General features: G+C 40.8%; 1 protein-coding gene across 1 annotated transcript in view; it reads right to left on the bottom strand.

The window, feature by feature from the left end:
* The window catches only part of LOC147684258 (putative cation-transporting ATPase 13A4), a 415,657-nt gene that overhangs the window by 317,033 nt on the left and 83,632 nt on the right, over positions 1-14,992 (bottom strand). Inside the window, exons 6-8 of the mRNA XM_086944655.1 lie at positions 12,904-12,973; positions 8,577-8,711; positions 5,943-6,015 (exon numbers count right to left, since the gene is read on the bottom strand). Coding sequence (XP_086800781.1) covers positions 5,943-6,015; positions 8,577-8,711; positions 12,904-12,973 — 278 coding nt within the window. The remainder of the gene's footprint in view (positions 1-5,942; positions 6,016-8,576; positions 8,712-12,903; positions 12,974-14,992) is intronic.

Genomic DNA, 14,992 nt, shown 5'->3' with positions numbered 1-14,992 from the left:
TTACACAAGAATACAATTCCTTAAATAAATGTCAGAAAAGCCAATTTGTATCTCTCTTGTGTCTCCCATTCGGTATGCCTGAGTAACAACAAAAGCGTAGATCGGTTTCCACGATTTCCTTGGGGAATTAGAAGGGTTATGTTCTGAGGTTGCAGGTACCGACTGATACCCTGGTAAGGTTAGGGGTCCAGATGGGCACTGTGAGCTACCTAGGAACTAGGCCAACATACTCAGATCCTATGTGTGGAATAAGTCCCCATATTCTGATGGTTATGTTATCCGAATACAAAGTTCTACCTAATTTGTAGGAAATGTATGACAGAGCGCCACCAATTGTCAAGATCAGGTACTTATTTAATGGATCTCCTGAGAACTTCTTGCATGTGCCCAAGGAACCTATTCACCTTATAGGGAGACATATTTGGTGTTAGGGATTAATAGTCCTCAACTAAATAGGAAACCTCAATTTCTGTCTGTAGGTTGTTCATGAAGGGATCACTCAACCATCGTTTTTCCCTTCTCTGACTTCTGTTCATTAAATATGGCTCAAGCCGCAGTTATTTCTGTTAACTGCAGACACGCTTTAACAACAACAATGGCTTCTTCTTACTGGGGGAGTTGGTACCTTCATGGTAGAGACGCATGTACCATACGGAACAGAGGTATTCTATTCATAGGTCACATTTCCTGCAGCAGATGCCAGTACACAAACATTTTACAACTACACTGCAACTATATTACCAGGCCAATACAGAGACTAGGAACTTTTAGAAATTCCATTAACATATCAGGAATGACACTAAATAAAAGAGCAAAGCATCCTTAAGCATTGTGAGGTAAAAATAAAAAAAAATGCTTCATCCAAAAGAGGTTTCTCAAAAAGACTCGATCCACTTGTGCCATTGGCTTAGAATCTGAGTCATGACAGTAATGTCTTGCGAATATATCAAAAGACCACCCAGTAGACATAGGCAAAATATAAATCATGTTGGTGTAAATCACGTATGTGAGAAATTGAGAAGTTGGTTGACTGGGTTGGAGCCCTGGTCAAGCAACAGCCACAGGCACAAAAGGGCTAATGGCAGGAAAATGCCAGCTTTAAAGGTGGCATTTTCAAAATTGTAATTAAATCTCCAACTCTACCATTAGAGAAGATTTTTCATTACAGTTTCATAGATACCAAACATGACTTGGCGACGTGGTCCAAATCAGAATTTAGCCCTTATTAGCCCGTAATAAATGTACTAAGTCATCCCAATGTTATTTTAAGGCACAGATAGGTCTCACAGTAGTGAAAAACGAATTAAGGAGTTTTCACTACCAGGACACGTAAAACTTAAAATTGCATGTCCAGCCTTTTGATTTCAATGCACCCTGCTTTTTAAACTACCTTAGGGGTGATTTAAATGCAATAAAAGTAATGGATTATGGGAAATGGAGTTCCGAGAACTGATTAACATCATGTTGATGTCATTCTACCGGCGGGAAAAGAGCAAATAGCTGACCAATAGGGGGAATTGCACGTGTTCAAATAAAGGGTGGGAAGAAGTGAGGGTACAACCAGATGGGGGAGGAGAATTGAGGATGTTTGCGTGGTAACGGTATAGGCAGGTAAGGAGCAGTGTGATAGCCGAGTTACGATCAAAGTGATGGTAATTGACAATCAGGTGAGAATGACTGCATGAGTTACGAGAGATGCTAGAAAGTTAAGGGTTAGGTGATAATGTGTAAGAGGGGTTTGAAAGATGTGGAAAGTGAGTATGTTATACACAATGTGTGTGTTAAATCGCGAGTGTGATTGGATAAGTGGTGGAAAGGGGGAGGATGAAAGTGTAGTGAGAGGGGAATGCATGAAGTAGGTGAATATAAATTATGTCATGGTGAATGAGATACTTTGAGGATTTAGGGCAATTAGGTCACAGTTCATTGGCATAGGTGGGTGAAGCAGAATGAATTGATACATAGTGTACTTATGTAAAGCCGAATGGTGACACGTCAACATTACAGAATAGATGGTTGGGTTTAGGAGCCGTGTGGATGAGAGAAATAACATCACGTGAGAAAGTGTTAGAATCCTGTCAGCTTTCTCTTTTCGGACATATTCCGTTGTAAGCTATTTTCATCAAGCATGTTAAATTACGTTGAGTATTTAAATTAACTGCATATTAATGTATCAATATTGATGTAATGAGAGGTGTAAGATGGTAATATTTGCTTTTGTATCCTGTCATTGTAGTGACCCCTGATGAAGGTCACCCAGTTGCCCGAAATGCATTGGTTTTTTAAAATAAATAACACTGCCTTAGACAAATTTACATCACTCGTGGTTTCGGCAAGAGGTTCGAATGTCCCAGTGCGACCATTAGAAATTATGAAAATTGGCAAGCACCAGTCCGCGTGTGGCGAGAGACCAAAAATATGTTGATAACAAGTTGAGCATCAGTTTGAAAATATGGATAAAGGTATGAATACATGGAGAAATTTGTTTGAAAGAGATGAATGCAGACAGGCGACTTCAGCAGTGGATTTGGTTGGGGTAGAGGTCTGCCCCAATTCGAATTATGTTATGTATTCGGTGTTGGTTGGGCATAGCACTGTACCAAATAGCACGCATTCAGTTGAAAAACTGATAAATTGGGAAAATGAATACAAAAAAAAAAAGTGCATCCCCATGCTTGTGAATTCAAGCTTTTTAAAGGTGGCATTTTCGAAATTGCAATTGAACCTCCAACTTTACCATTAGAGAAGATTTTTCATTACAGTTTTAGAGTACCAAACATGACTTGGCGACGTAGACCAAATCAGAATTTAGCCCTTATTAATTGTACTAAGTCATCCCAATGTTATCCTAAGGCACAGGTAGGTCTCACTGTAGTGAAAAACGAATTAAGGAGTTTTCACTATCAGGACATGTAAAACTTAAAAGTGCATCTCCAACTTTTTGATTGCAATGCACCCTGCCTTTTAACATAAATAGGCTCTCGCAACTACATGTGTAAAAACAAAACGAGGTACAATGACCAAAAGGGCAAAAGATGCGCAGAAGCAGGTTCTTTGGTGTAAATCTTCTTGTCACAGCAAGATGTTTATTTTCTCCAGACTTGAGAATAGTAACATTCGCCGACACGTGTTTCGTCGTGTACGGATGAGTCAACACGACTCCTCAGGGCTTAAACTCCAAATCCAATGTCTGGTTGGAGTAAGTCTGGGTTTTTTAAGCACTGTTCTGGCACAAAAGTGTACACGAGAGACGACCGCCGGGAACCAACGGAGGAGGGATTGCCTACAGCGGCATACCGCCGTAGAGGGACGTACCCGTTTCCTCATTGTGGCTCATCATTTGAATCCCCTCCCGGCTTTCCGCTTTGCAACAAAGCGAGACTCAGCGCCATAGTCTATAATCGTCAGCACCAGTGGGAAACGAGCACCAAACTGACGAGAGACACATTTTGTTATTTCTACTGATCTTTCTCTCAACAATATCGACGAAAAAAATACACTTTTGTGCCAGAACAGTGCTTAAAAAACCCAGACTTACTCCGACCAGACATTGGATTTGGAGTTTAAGCCCTGAGGAGTCGTGTTGACTCATCCGTACACGACGAAACACGTGTCGGCGAATGTTACTATTCTCAAGTCTGGAGAAAATAAACATCTTGCTGTGACAAGAAGATTTACACCAAAGAACCTGCTTCTGCGCATCTTTTGCCCTTTTGGTCATTGTACCTCGTTTTGTTTTTACACATGTAGTTGCGAGAGCCTATTTATGTTAATTTGCATTGTCTTTTGACTTGTTTGGACGGTTAAGGGTGTTTGCCGTCTGCTCTTTACGCACTACACAACGATACTCCATGTTCCTTGTACACACTGTAACGTTTAAACCTAGGTAGCGCCCCCCGGAATCCTAACTTTCTAAAAACCCCCTTGCACAGTACACCCTGCCTTTTAAGCTACCTTAGGGGTGACTTGAAGGCAATAAAAGGGGAATTTAAGGCTTGGCAAGATGGCTATATTGCCAAGTTGAATTGGCAGTTTCATCTGCATTCAGGCTACAATGGCAGACCTGGGATATATTTTCATTGCGGCTACTTTGGGGGGTGGCACAATACATGCTGCACACCCACATTTGGCATTTAGTTCACAGGTCTTGGCTATATGGTATACCACTCTACAAGGGAGGTACCCATAAGTAAATTAATCATGCCAATCAGGTGTAAGCCAATCAAACATGTTTAGTGGCAAGAGTAAAAGCACTTTAGCAATGGTTTGCTGTGGTAAAGTGCCCATAATTATGCACTAGTCGCTTAATTGTTTACGTGCTCTTCTTGAAAAGAATCCACATGCCAAAAATGGAAACGCAGATGCATTTAAAACCAAAATATAGCATGAAATTAAGTATTTAAATTTTGCATAATTGCACATACTTTTGCATAATTTTACCATAATTTCACTTAACTATGTGAAAGCAAATTAAACAAATTCAGCTCACCCCTACCTCCTGGGGCCACTTTATAGTATTTCTCAAAAGAGAAAATCCTAAATGAAGCAGTGGGTGAAGTTTTGAAATTAATAGAATATGATTTGCAAATTGTATTTCACAAAATACCTCTGAAAAGATGCATAATGGTCCCCCTTATGTGGTTGGGGAAGTGGGGGTGGTGGGACAATAGTGCATTGCAGCAGAAATTACACAAAAGTCAATTTGGAGAAACTAAAAGGCAGTATTGAAGGGCACAGCAGTAGGAAAAATTGAGATAAAAGAGGTATTTGGGAATGCATTTTACTAGGAACTACTCTAAAAGTGGGAAAAGGTATTACTCTAGGAACATTTGAGATATGGAGAGTAACAAAAAATAGTCAGGACAGCACACTTTCAAGGAGACAATATTGCACAACTCTTCATCCTTGCACCATCTTCATATCCCTAACTCAGTTACTACACTAAACAGAATCTTAACCCTAACCCTACCACAATCTCTTTCCTTATTCTAAACAGGTATATTTGTAAAGGCAGTATTATTCTTAGATGTTGCACTGTCATAGCTCCCTGGTCCCCAACTCTCCCTCCCACATTAAAGCATAGTATGCATAGCATTTTACCTTCTGACACCTTCATTTCTGTGAAAAAAATGTAATTTTTGTTTCTCCCAAGTAACTGACTCCCTCTATTGCTAGGGTTATATAGATCTACAATCAGTCACTGGCAACTTCAGTGTGACACTTCAAATTTTATTTGATTGATATCGCCATCCCCATTTTCAAATAGTAAACAATTGTGTAGCATGTTTTCAGTTCTTCAGATCTCTAGTGCAGTATTTACAAAGCCACTTCCCAAATCTTCAGGATCCCCAAGTAAGAATTGTAGACACTGATGTCCACTTTTCATGCCTCTGTCTACTGAATCACTTGCATATCTAACAAGAACCATATTTCAACTCTTTCTTGGCTGCAATGGCTACCCCTTGAGGGTGGAGAGCAGTTTCGGATGGATGGGGGAATGAGGACAATGCTCCTTTCCCTGCTTCTACATTTAAATGTTATGTAATTTATCCTGGTATTTGGATGTGTATGGCTTTATAGGTATTCTGCTAGGACATGAATTTCTTGCAACCCTGGGATCTAGAGTGGATTTCTAAGAAGGAGATGATGTGAACTCAAAGCCCTGAAGAGCTTAACTGATGAAGAGACTTGATGAGGACAAAACAATCTAGAAAAACAGAATTACATTGTTTAGAATCTAAAATGTGTAAAGATGAGGCCATGTGACTTCTCTTCAATGACACAAAGAAAGTGAAAAATGCACTGGTTCTTGTCCCAGGTAACTTCAACTGCCTTCATGTTTTATGAGTTTGAATGTTTGTTCCATTTCAGCTGGAAATTGTTTCAAATTAGGAAATGAACAGACAAGATGAAGCAATAATTGTAACTTAATTGTAACTCACCTCCATCTTTTTGACACACAGTTAAAATGACGCTGTTGTGGGCCTCAACGAGGTTATGAAGGTTGATGGATTGCTGTGGAGTTAAGAGTTAGAAGGAGCAGAGTTACAGACCTTAAACCGATACAGCACTGGGGCATGTCCACCAGTATCCCAACTCACTGAAGACTTGCTCAACCTGGTCCTGCAGTTATTACAGCAACCAGCACATATTTACAAAGAACCTTTGACTAATTCCAGCCCTTAACTTTTTTGTCCAAGGTCCATGTGATATATTTTATCACTGCTATTATACACTAAGGCATTCAATATGTTAGTGCTGTTTTGCTCAGAACTTCTTCTAAAAGTCTGGCCAGACCTCGGAGTATCTAAATTAAGTGTCTACAACTAGTATCAGCTTCAGTGAATCTGTTTATATCTCTCATAAGCTTAGAAGATTGTATTAATGTTTTCTTCAAAAGATGACTACCTTCAAACCTCTTAGGGTCTGATTTATACTTTAGTGGGTGCCCACCTGCTAGAGTGGTGGAGGTCTTTCCTATGCTACTCTGCCTGGACAACAGCTAGCAATATTAAGAGATCTCTGTTGGCACGGTATAGATCCTTGTGCCTTAAAAGTAGCTAAGATCACGGAGTCATCCCCAGAAGGCATGTTTCAAGAGACTACTTTCCAAACATTTAAGTTCCCAAAACAAAGTTTCAAATTGGGAATCTCTTTTTAAACCACAAGATAAATGGCCCTGACACCCTGGGAACTTTCTTACAAGCTTTGGGACTAAGTTTTCTATTTTCCTATTCAGTGCCCCCACAGCTATCCTGGTGGTCCCTAACATGAAAAGATAAGCCAGACTGTTCATTGAAAATAGTGCGGATGGTAACTTAATATGGAGTGAAATAATATTGCAAGTTAAAATCATTGCAGTAATATTGTTGTGACTTTTATATGATCAAATCTTATATCTCAGGTAACATCCTTTTTTGTAGATTTCATTTAATATTGTTATATTTAAGATATCTTACTGATGGTGCGCAGTCCTGCCCTGTAGTTTTGTCACAGGGCAGCGCAACAACCTGCTGGAATGAAGCCCCAAGGGTTATCTCCATATTTAAGAACAGCTAATTTCTGGTCTTACAACACCTGGCTCTAACTGCAGTTAGAGGCAGTTTTTTTGTTCCTTCAAACTTAAAGAATCCCCTTGTAAATATCGTGAAGTGGGGTTAGCGGCCGTTTTTGCATGCCATTATCGCTAATACAAGTGGCGATCTTTATAATTGACGTTTTTGCTGCAAAACTGCCGCTAACAGAGGTTAGCGACTGCTTGTACATATGGCGATAAAAGTATTGCCACAAAACCGTCGGAAAAGTGCTGCTAAGGTGGAGTTAGCTCCTGGTACATATGCCCCTTTGTCTTTTATACATATGTTTTAATACCTGCCAACCTAGATTACTGTCTCTAATTTGTAACCCCTATAATCATGCTACAAAGCTATTCTCAGATTCCCGTAGACTCCTGTCTATCCTTAAGTATATGCATGTCTCTTGAGCAGGCAGACCCTTTGGGGTCTTATGAGCGAATCAGTGGAGTAAACTTCAATTTATCCAAAAAAATAAAACATTCAAATTCAAGAAAATGCAGGTTTGTCAGTGCCAGGAGACCTTATTGGGAGTGTATAATTCAGGCTTCAAACATTGGTGTATAGATATATAGATAGATAATGTAGGTAAACAGTCTCTAGAATTCTTTTTTAACATACAGTTCCTGTAGATCATTTTAACTACACTGAGATCTAAGCCAGGCTGGACCGCAAATGTACCAGGCTGACACGCTGTAGAGGATTAAAGGGTAAACATAACTATTTAAAATATATTTGCTCTTTGCAGAATTCCAGGAGTCACGTTCATTCAAAGGGTGGCAACCACATTACATGTCTGAATTCAGTTAGGTGACCTTTTATACGTATTTGAAACATACATGAAGGGCCTGATTCACAAAGGTAACTTCCAATTTTGAGAAATTTACAGTTTTTTGTAAGTTTACCACTTTTTACTTATTCACAAATCCAAATGTAGGTTGCTACTAAGAAAAACAAAACAAAAGAATTGAAGTAAGTCCAGTATTTGATTAACCACTGGTTTTACAACACCCTCATGTAGAAAATAATGGAGGTAGGGAATTAAAATAAAACCCCACAGGGATTAATGTTAAATACAATTTTTTGAAATAGTTAAAACATAAATAAATACAATTTAATGTAAAGAAATATCAGCAACAAATGGTACATATTTTTTAATATAAAAGATGCAGCATTACATTTTATTGAAATATAACTAAATTAATTTTAAGTATTTCTATACATCACTTTTGTTATTCTAAAATGCATATTATTTTTTCTTTAGTTGGGAAATGTATATTTTAATTTAACATTCAGAAACATATTTTTAATTTGATTCTTTTATTTCAATTAATTTAAGATTTATTTCAAAATTATGTTAGTAGAGCTGTAGAATTTCTTTCTACATTTAGAATATAAAATTAATTTACATGAATATTTAACATAACATATTTTAATAATAATTTTTTATGTCAATTATTTTTAGAAAGATTTAAATGTAATCCATTTGGCAGAGACACTCACCTGTCTGAGATCATAGACCGTGACTGCAATGGATATGATTGTGACTGTCATTATTGCAAATGAATATTCATAGTAAGCGTAGGCCACCCAGAGGCTGATACTGGCAGCTTGAAACCAATAAAAAGGATTTAAAACCTGTAAGAAATGCACAAGCATGTGTTATGTTTCTATGATAAATGCCTTTCTCGCAGTGAAGAATCCTTTCACTTTGATAGCTTTCTGATTTTTGTTTCTTTTCAGAGTTTGTGACAGAAAATGTAACAGAACAAGATAAATATCCCTTAAGACACAGATGGGGAAAAAGCGATTGTCTTTATCTAAAAACCTAAGAATATCACATGCTTTAGTGGTGTGATATTCACTAGAAAAGCAGGTACGGGAAGCTACTTTCTTATATGAAGGTTTGCTCAGAAACAATGGAAATGGAAATTGGCAATATTTGAGGAGAATTTACACCAAGCGGCTGGAACTACTTTCCACAACTGTCTAAGGCTCTATATGTGTGGTCCAGTTTAAAGTTGGAAGTCTTACTGCTTAGTCTTCCATTTTTAGGATTATAATTTCATTCAAAGTCATTATATCAATAATAGACCCCTCTTTGAAGGCCTGTCACAAGAGCTGTTATCTTTTCATGCAGTATATATTTATCTGCAGTTTGTAACTGTACTATGTGCATTTACATTCAAATAACACCGATTTCTTTTTAAAGCTGTATTTTCAAAGTTTCATTGTATAAGAAGAAATAAACACAATCAATATGGTACATTGTCAAGCGCTTCGTCACATATCAATAACATACAGTAATATGCAAGCCACCATATAACGCAATACAAATGGAAAGCTAGTCCAAATATTAAAAGAATAGCAATCAACCAAGCTAAAGTTCGCCCATTCCAAAGCAGACTACTTATTCAATTTGAAATGAAATGTAACATTTGCCAAATGTATCATCCGTTCGAACCAATAATACGTGTATATAGCGAAAAGGTGAGTAAGGGGTACATTAAACAACAATATTCACATGTCTAACACTGTGGCACGTCACCCCACCCCTTCTGGCACTATGCCACTTTGTAAATGTAAATGTACAGGAACTTATATAGCGCAAATCACCGAGCCGTTTCTAAGCGCTTGCTTAGGGAACCCGTCCTGGTATTCCCCTGTGAAATAACCCCGGCAGGGTATCCGCAAGGTGAAAGCCAGGCATCCCGCCGCGAGGGGCCGTTGTGAAAATTAAGCAAGCTATTGCCCAGAGTCGCAGAGTGTGAACCCGTGAATCGAGTAGGCACCGGAGCGAGAATTGTCGAGTCCATGGACATTTTTAGGACTCAAGACCCCGTCGAGCCGGGAATTGAACCCTGGTCCCAGGCTGACCTCTGCTTCCAGGTCTGCCTCCTCTAACCAGTGAGCCACACTTCTCCACTGTGTGGCAGAAGCTCGACCTTTCTCCGCAACATACGCCCTATACGGGCCCCATATATCTTTGGGGAGGGAGGAGCAAGGCATTAAGGAGGCATACATTTCGCAATTTAAATTACAATATGCCTGGCTACGCAACCAGGTCTGCAAGGTGGGAGCAGTCTTCTTACCCCATACTAGAGCTATTTCTCTCTTAGTTAATATAAACCCAGGTGCAGCAAACCTTCTGATCTTCTTGGGAAAAGTTAACCGTGTATCCCATGAGAGCGATTTCAGGAATAGGAATTAGCGTCAGTGACGTCTTTTCTCCTTAACTAGCATGCACCTGTTCCCAAAATGTTTGAAGTTTAGGACAATTCCATGTAAGATGGGCAAAGTCCGCGTGCGGGGCAGAGCACTTCAAAGAGTGGTGTGGTCTGGAAGGATTTTTGTGTGACCTAGCTGGAGTGTGATAGAGCATGCGAAGAAATTTAAAATGAATACGTTTGTGCCTGCTGTTGAGGGATACTTCTTTCGTAGCCATGCAACAATTTTCCCATTGATCATCCGTTATTGGGCGACCAAGATCACGTTCCGAAGCAGTGCGTACTTTAACATCTAAAATTGGACGAACAGTAGTGCATAACCGGTACATTTTAGAAATTAGAGGAGTGCCCCTCTCACTCTCAATTATCAGCGCCAGCGGGTCCGCAGGTTCCGGTGCAATCGGATATGTAGGGAGTGCGGCACGCAATGCAGAGTACATGCGCCTCATTATGAAGACATCCATGAAAGAACTATCTTGAAAGCGGGCGTTGTCTGCCATAGAGAGGACGTGGTCATTCGGGAATAGTTCACCAATCTTCTGGATATCAAATCCGGACAGAGTGCGTTGTACCAATGTTTCTCCTGTGATGGGGAGCCATGTGGGATTAGGGAGAGCCAAAGCCAGAGAATACAGTAAATCAAGACCTAGAAGACTCTGTAGCTTCTTCAATGCCCAGCTAGTAGTGGATACAGTCTGTATGTCGGTTGGGTCCCTAAGGACACCCCTGGGAAGCACAGTAGACAGTTTCTGGGGAAGCACCAAATCTGCCTCCGGTCACAGGAAAGGAACCCATGCATCCGGATGGTACCAAGCATATGCATAACTGCACTGAGCAGTAATGCAGATACAAATCAGGGACGCCGAAGCCTCCCCTTCCATACGGAAGAGTCAGAATCTGCCAAGAAACCTGAGGTCGCTTACCCCCCAAACTAACCTTAAAAGATGTTGCCGTAACTGCAAAAAAAATGACTGAGTGAGGGGAATGGGAATATTAATAAAAAGATTCAGAAATTTGGGGAGCACTATCATTTTTATTATGGCAATCCTGCCCGCCATGGACAATGGGTGGGATACGCAGCCAACGTTCTATCAGCATCTCCAAGGAACTTACGGCTCGTCCATAATTTAGACTAATTATATTGGACGTGTCTAGATGAATGTGGATGCCCAGATATTTGACTGAATCTTGGCACCATTCAAGGGGGTACCCACATTCCCAAGGAGGTGTGCTCTGTGTCAGCGGAAACATGACAGACTTGTGCCAATTAATGCCGTCCTGAGAACTGGTTAAATCTTAGGATTTCTCAAATGATTGACTCTGAATTAGACTGTTTGTGTCGCACATATAAAATAGTGTCATCTGCGTGGAGTGATACCAATAATGGACCAGTCTTAAACTGCAGACCCCAATGTAGGTGGCGCTCTTGGAAATGTCTAATTAAGGGATCCATAGCTAAAATAAACAATAATGGAGATAACGGGCATCCCTGCTTCATACACCGCGTCAGAGGAAAGGGTTGAGATAAAGTGCTGTTGATGCGTAATCTAGCACTGGGGTTATTATATAAGAGAGCCATGGTAGAAATAAAATCCTCAGGCATCCCCATGCGGTGCATCACTGAAAGAAAAAAGGGCCGTTCCAGAGAGTCAAAAGCCTTCTCGGCATCTAATAGCACTGCTGCTGCCGGGACCATAGGATCTATCCTGTGAATGACTGCAAAAAGGGTTTGAAGATTAAGTGAAGTAGAGAGGTGTGGGATGTGGGGCGAACCCAGACTGAGCAGGCGCAATAATAAATTCCATCAATAGAGAGAGTCTGATAGCAATAACCTTGGCCAATATTTTATAATCCAAATTCAAGAGTGAGAGGGGTCTGTAAGAGCCACAAAGTGAAGGGTCCTTTCCAGGTTTGGGAAGAAGAATAATAACAGCCTCCCGAAAAGTGGGGGGCAGGATTTGCTTATCTAGCGATTCTGCTAGACCTCTATCAAGCGTGGGACAAGAATGTCTTTGTATGCCTTGTAAAAGTCACCAGAGAACCCATCAAGACCCGGGTCTGAAGAACCGCGGAGTGCATCTATGGCCTCCACAATGATCTCCTGGGATATTGCTATAGCCAGGAAGTCCTGCATATACTTCTCCAGGTCCACTAGAGCAATTTCTGATAAATAGTCTTCCTGGGCACCAATATCGTTGTCTATTATGGACCCTTTATAGGGACCTAACATAAGTCAAGAAGGTGTCACTATTCTCCGGGGTCGAATAGACTGACTGATTAGAGGGGGTGACAATTTTGGTTATGTATGATCTACTATGTGGGAAGTGGAGCATATGTGCCAGAATTCTGCCAGGTTGTTCGCCCTCCCTGTATCTCCTGACTGTGTGGTGTTTACCCAGGTGAAGTAGTTCTCTGTCTGCGGCATCACGGAATTCTACTAACAGAGCTAAACGCCAAGTTTCTATCTCCTCCGAGGGGTTCTCAAGCAGTTCCACATCTAATGCCGATATGTCCCTCTGTATGAGATCCAGGGTATTGCGTAGGTCTTTTAGCACTCCCGCATTTTTGGCAATGCAAACCCCCCCGTATGTACACAAGCATACCTCTTTGACAAGCAGTTTCCAAATGGGGATGATGTCCACTTCAATGGTATTCGGCCCACAGATCTTTTTCCTAAAATAGATTATTGATTGACAGTGTTAGTCTCTTCAACCAACCCTTCAATTCCAGACTCATTATGCTAATAATGGCCGATCCACTAACAGTTGGAAACCTTCGTATCACTCATACTGTGCAGGAAACATGTGTATTAAGTCTTGCAAAGCGTTGGATGTTTTGCACCGTTTGGGCTCAGAGCTCCGTTGGGTATTACAGAAAGGGAAGTACTTGGCCTAATGTGATACTCATTGAACCCTCACAACAACTCCCAATGAGCATTGAAATGGGTGGATCTCCTCATTTGTGAGGAGGTGGTTCTGGTGCAGGGAAACCCTGAGTTTCCATGATCATTTCCAATTTGGGCGCATGCAACTGTAGAGAGGGCCACAAAAGCCGTACCACCAAGCCGGAAGTTAAACACTGTGTTCATGCTGGCTTTTCTACCCCTCCCCCTCCTCTTCCCTCCTTCATTCTTCTAAGTGTACCCGTGACCAAAGCACTCCTCCCCTTGTTGGGGAGGGATCCAGCATCAATGCCCTCGAGTTTCAGCGTCCCCGCTGAGAGAGTCCACCGTGACAAGGGACTCACACAAAATGGAAGACTGGGAAGGATCCCTTTACCGCGGGGAGACGTCTCCGACGCAGCCGGACATCAGACACAGTTACTTTCTCTTCTCCTCGCTGTGTCTCCTACCCCTTCCCCCACCTCTTCACTCCTTCATTCGTTGCTTGCCTCCCCTATTCCTTTCCTCTCTCCCTTTGAATCGCTCTCCCCCTGCCTGCTTTGTTTATCCTTGTGCCTATTCTCTGCTTACTCCCCCTCCACGTCCCCCTTTTACCTAACCCCCTTACCCGTCTACACGCCATGAACCAACGGATGTAACTTGTAATTGATGTACCTTATGTAACAATGTGTAACTGTAACCTATGTAACTCTCCTCATCTAAAGCACTCTGATACCTCCGGGTCTAGCCAGCGCTATATAAAACTCAAGTAAATAAAAATAAATAAATAAGTTGTGCAAGAAATAAACAATATAAAAAAATTCTGTCCGAAAGCATCCCATTGAAATCAATAAAGAAACAACTAATGAAATAAATACATTATTCAATGTGTATTCATAGATCAATGGATCATACTAAACTCTTCTGAGATCCTTATTCTTTGTATTAGAGAGCTGTAAACACTGCTTATTCCGAGGAACGTCAAGGAAGATAGGGCCTCCATGTTGCTTGCTTTTGAATCACATCTTCCTTTCCCAAACTGCTTCCTTTTCCTTATCTAATTTGCTCCACACCACTTCAATATGGCCGCTGGTGTGCATTATTGTATGGGATAGGTATCATCCAACTCTTTGTGCTCAAAGAAACATAGCCTTAGACAGTGGTCTGACCCCTGCAGGTCTCCATTGAGGACCCTCTGTTGCAGACCTATGTCCATCCCTGTGGCCTACCTGCTGGGATGGAAGCAATGAATAGGTGCCCTCTCTAAGGATTTTAGAAGGGGAGTGAGACTTTGAGGGGTGCTTCTGCTGGGGCAAGATCGATCACCTCAAGCCCTACCGGCGGTAGATGATTGGTCTTTTGTGCTGTTAGCATCCTACACCTTATTTTAGTGACTTGCATTGACTTGACAAGAATGTTTATTTTCTTCACTAACAGGCATATGCATCAAAGTAAATACCGGGAGCAAAGGGGCAGATTCTCAGAATCTGCCCCTTTGCTCCCGGTATTTTTGCATTTGGGATGCATCATCCGAAATGCAAAAATCGCAATTTAAGGAATCTCTAAATTGAGATTCCTTAATGTGCGATTGCATTTAAGGAATCCCAAATTGAGATTCCTTAAATGCAATGCATGAAAGTCAAAAGAATAGCGAATTCGCTAATAGGAGTAGCAAATTACCATGAAGTTGAACTTCATGGTAATTTGCTAAAACTTTGAAAAAAGCACTTTTGTGCATTTTTCAAAGGTTCATGCTGCGCACACACATGCCCTTAGGGCATGTGTGTGTGCAACATATGTGCAGAGATCAA

The sequence above is a fragment of the Lissotriton vulgaris genome, chromosome 11, assembly GCF_964263255.1.
Source record: "Lissotriton vulgaris chromosome 11, aLisVul1.2, whole genome shotgun sequence".
NCBI classification, from domain to species: Eukaryota; Metazoa; Chordata; class Amphibia; order Caudata; family Salamandridae; genus Lissotriton; species Lissotriton vulgaris.
Note: the sequence above shows the minus strand (reverse complement) of the source record. Positions and strands in the feature narration are given on the sequence as shown.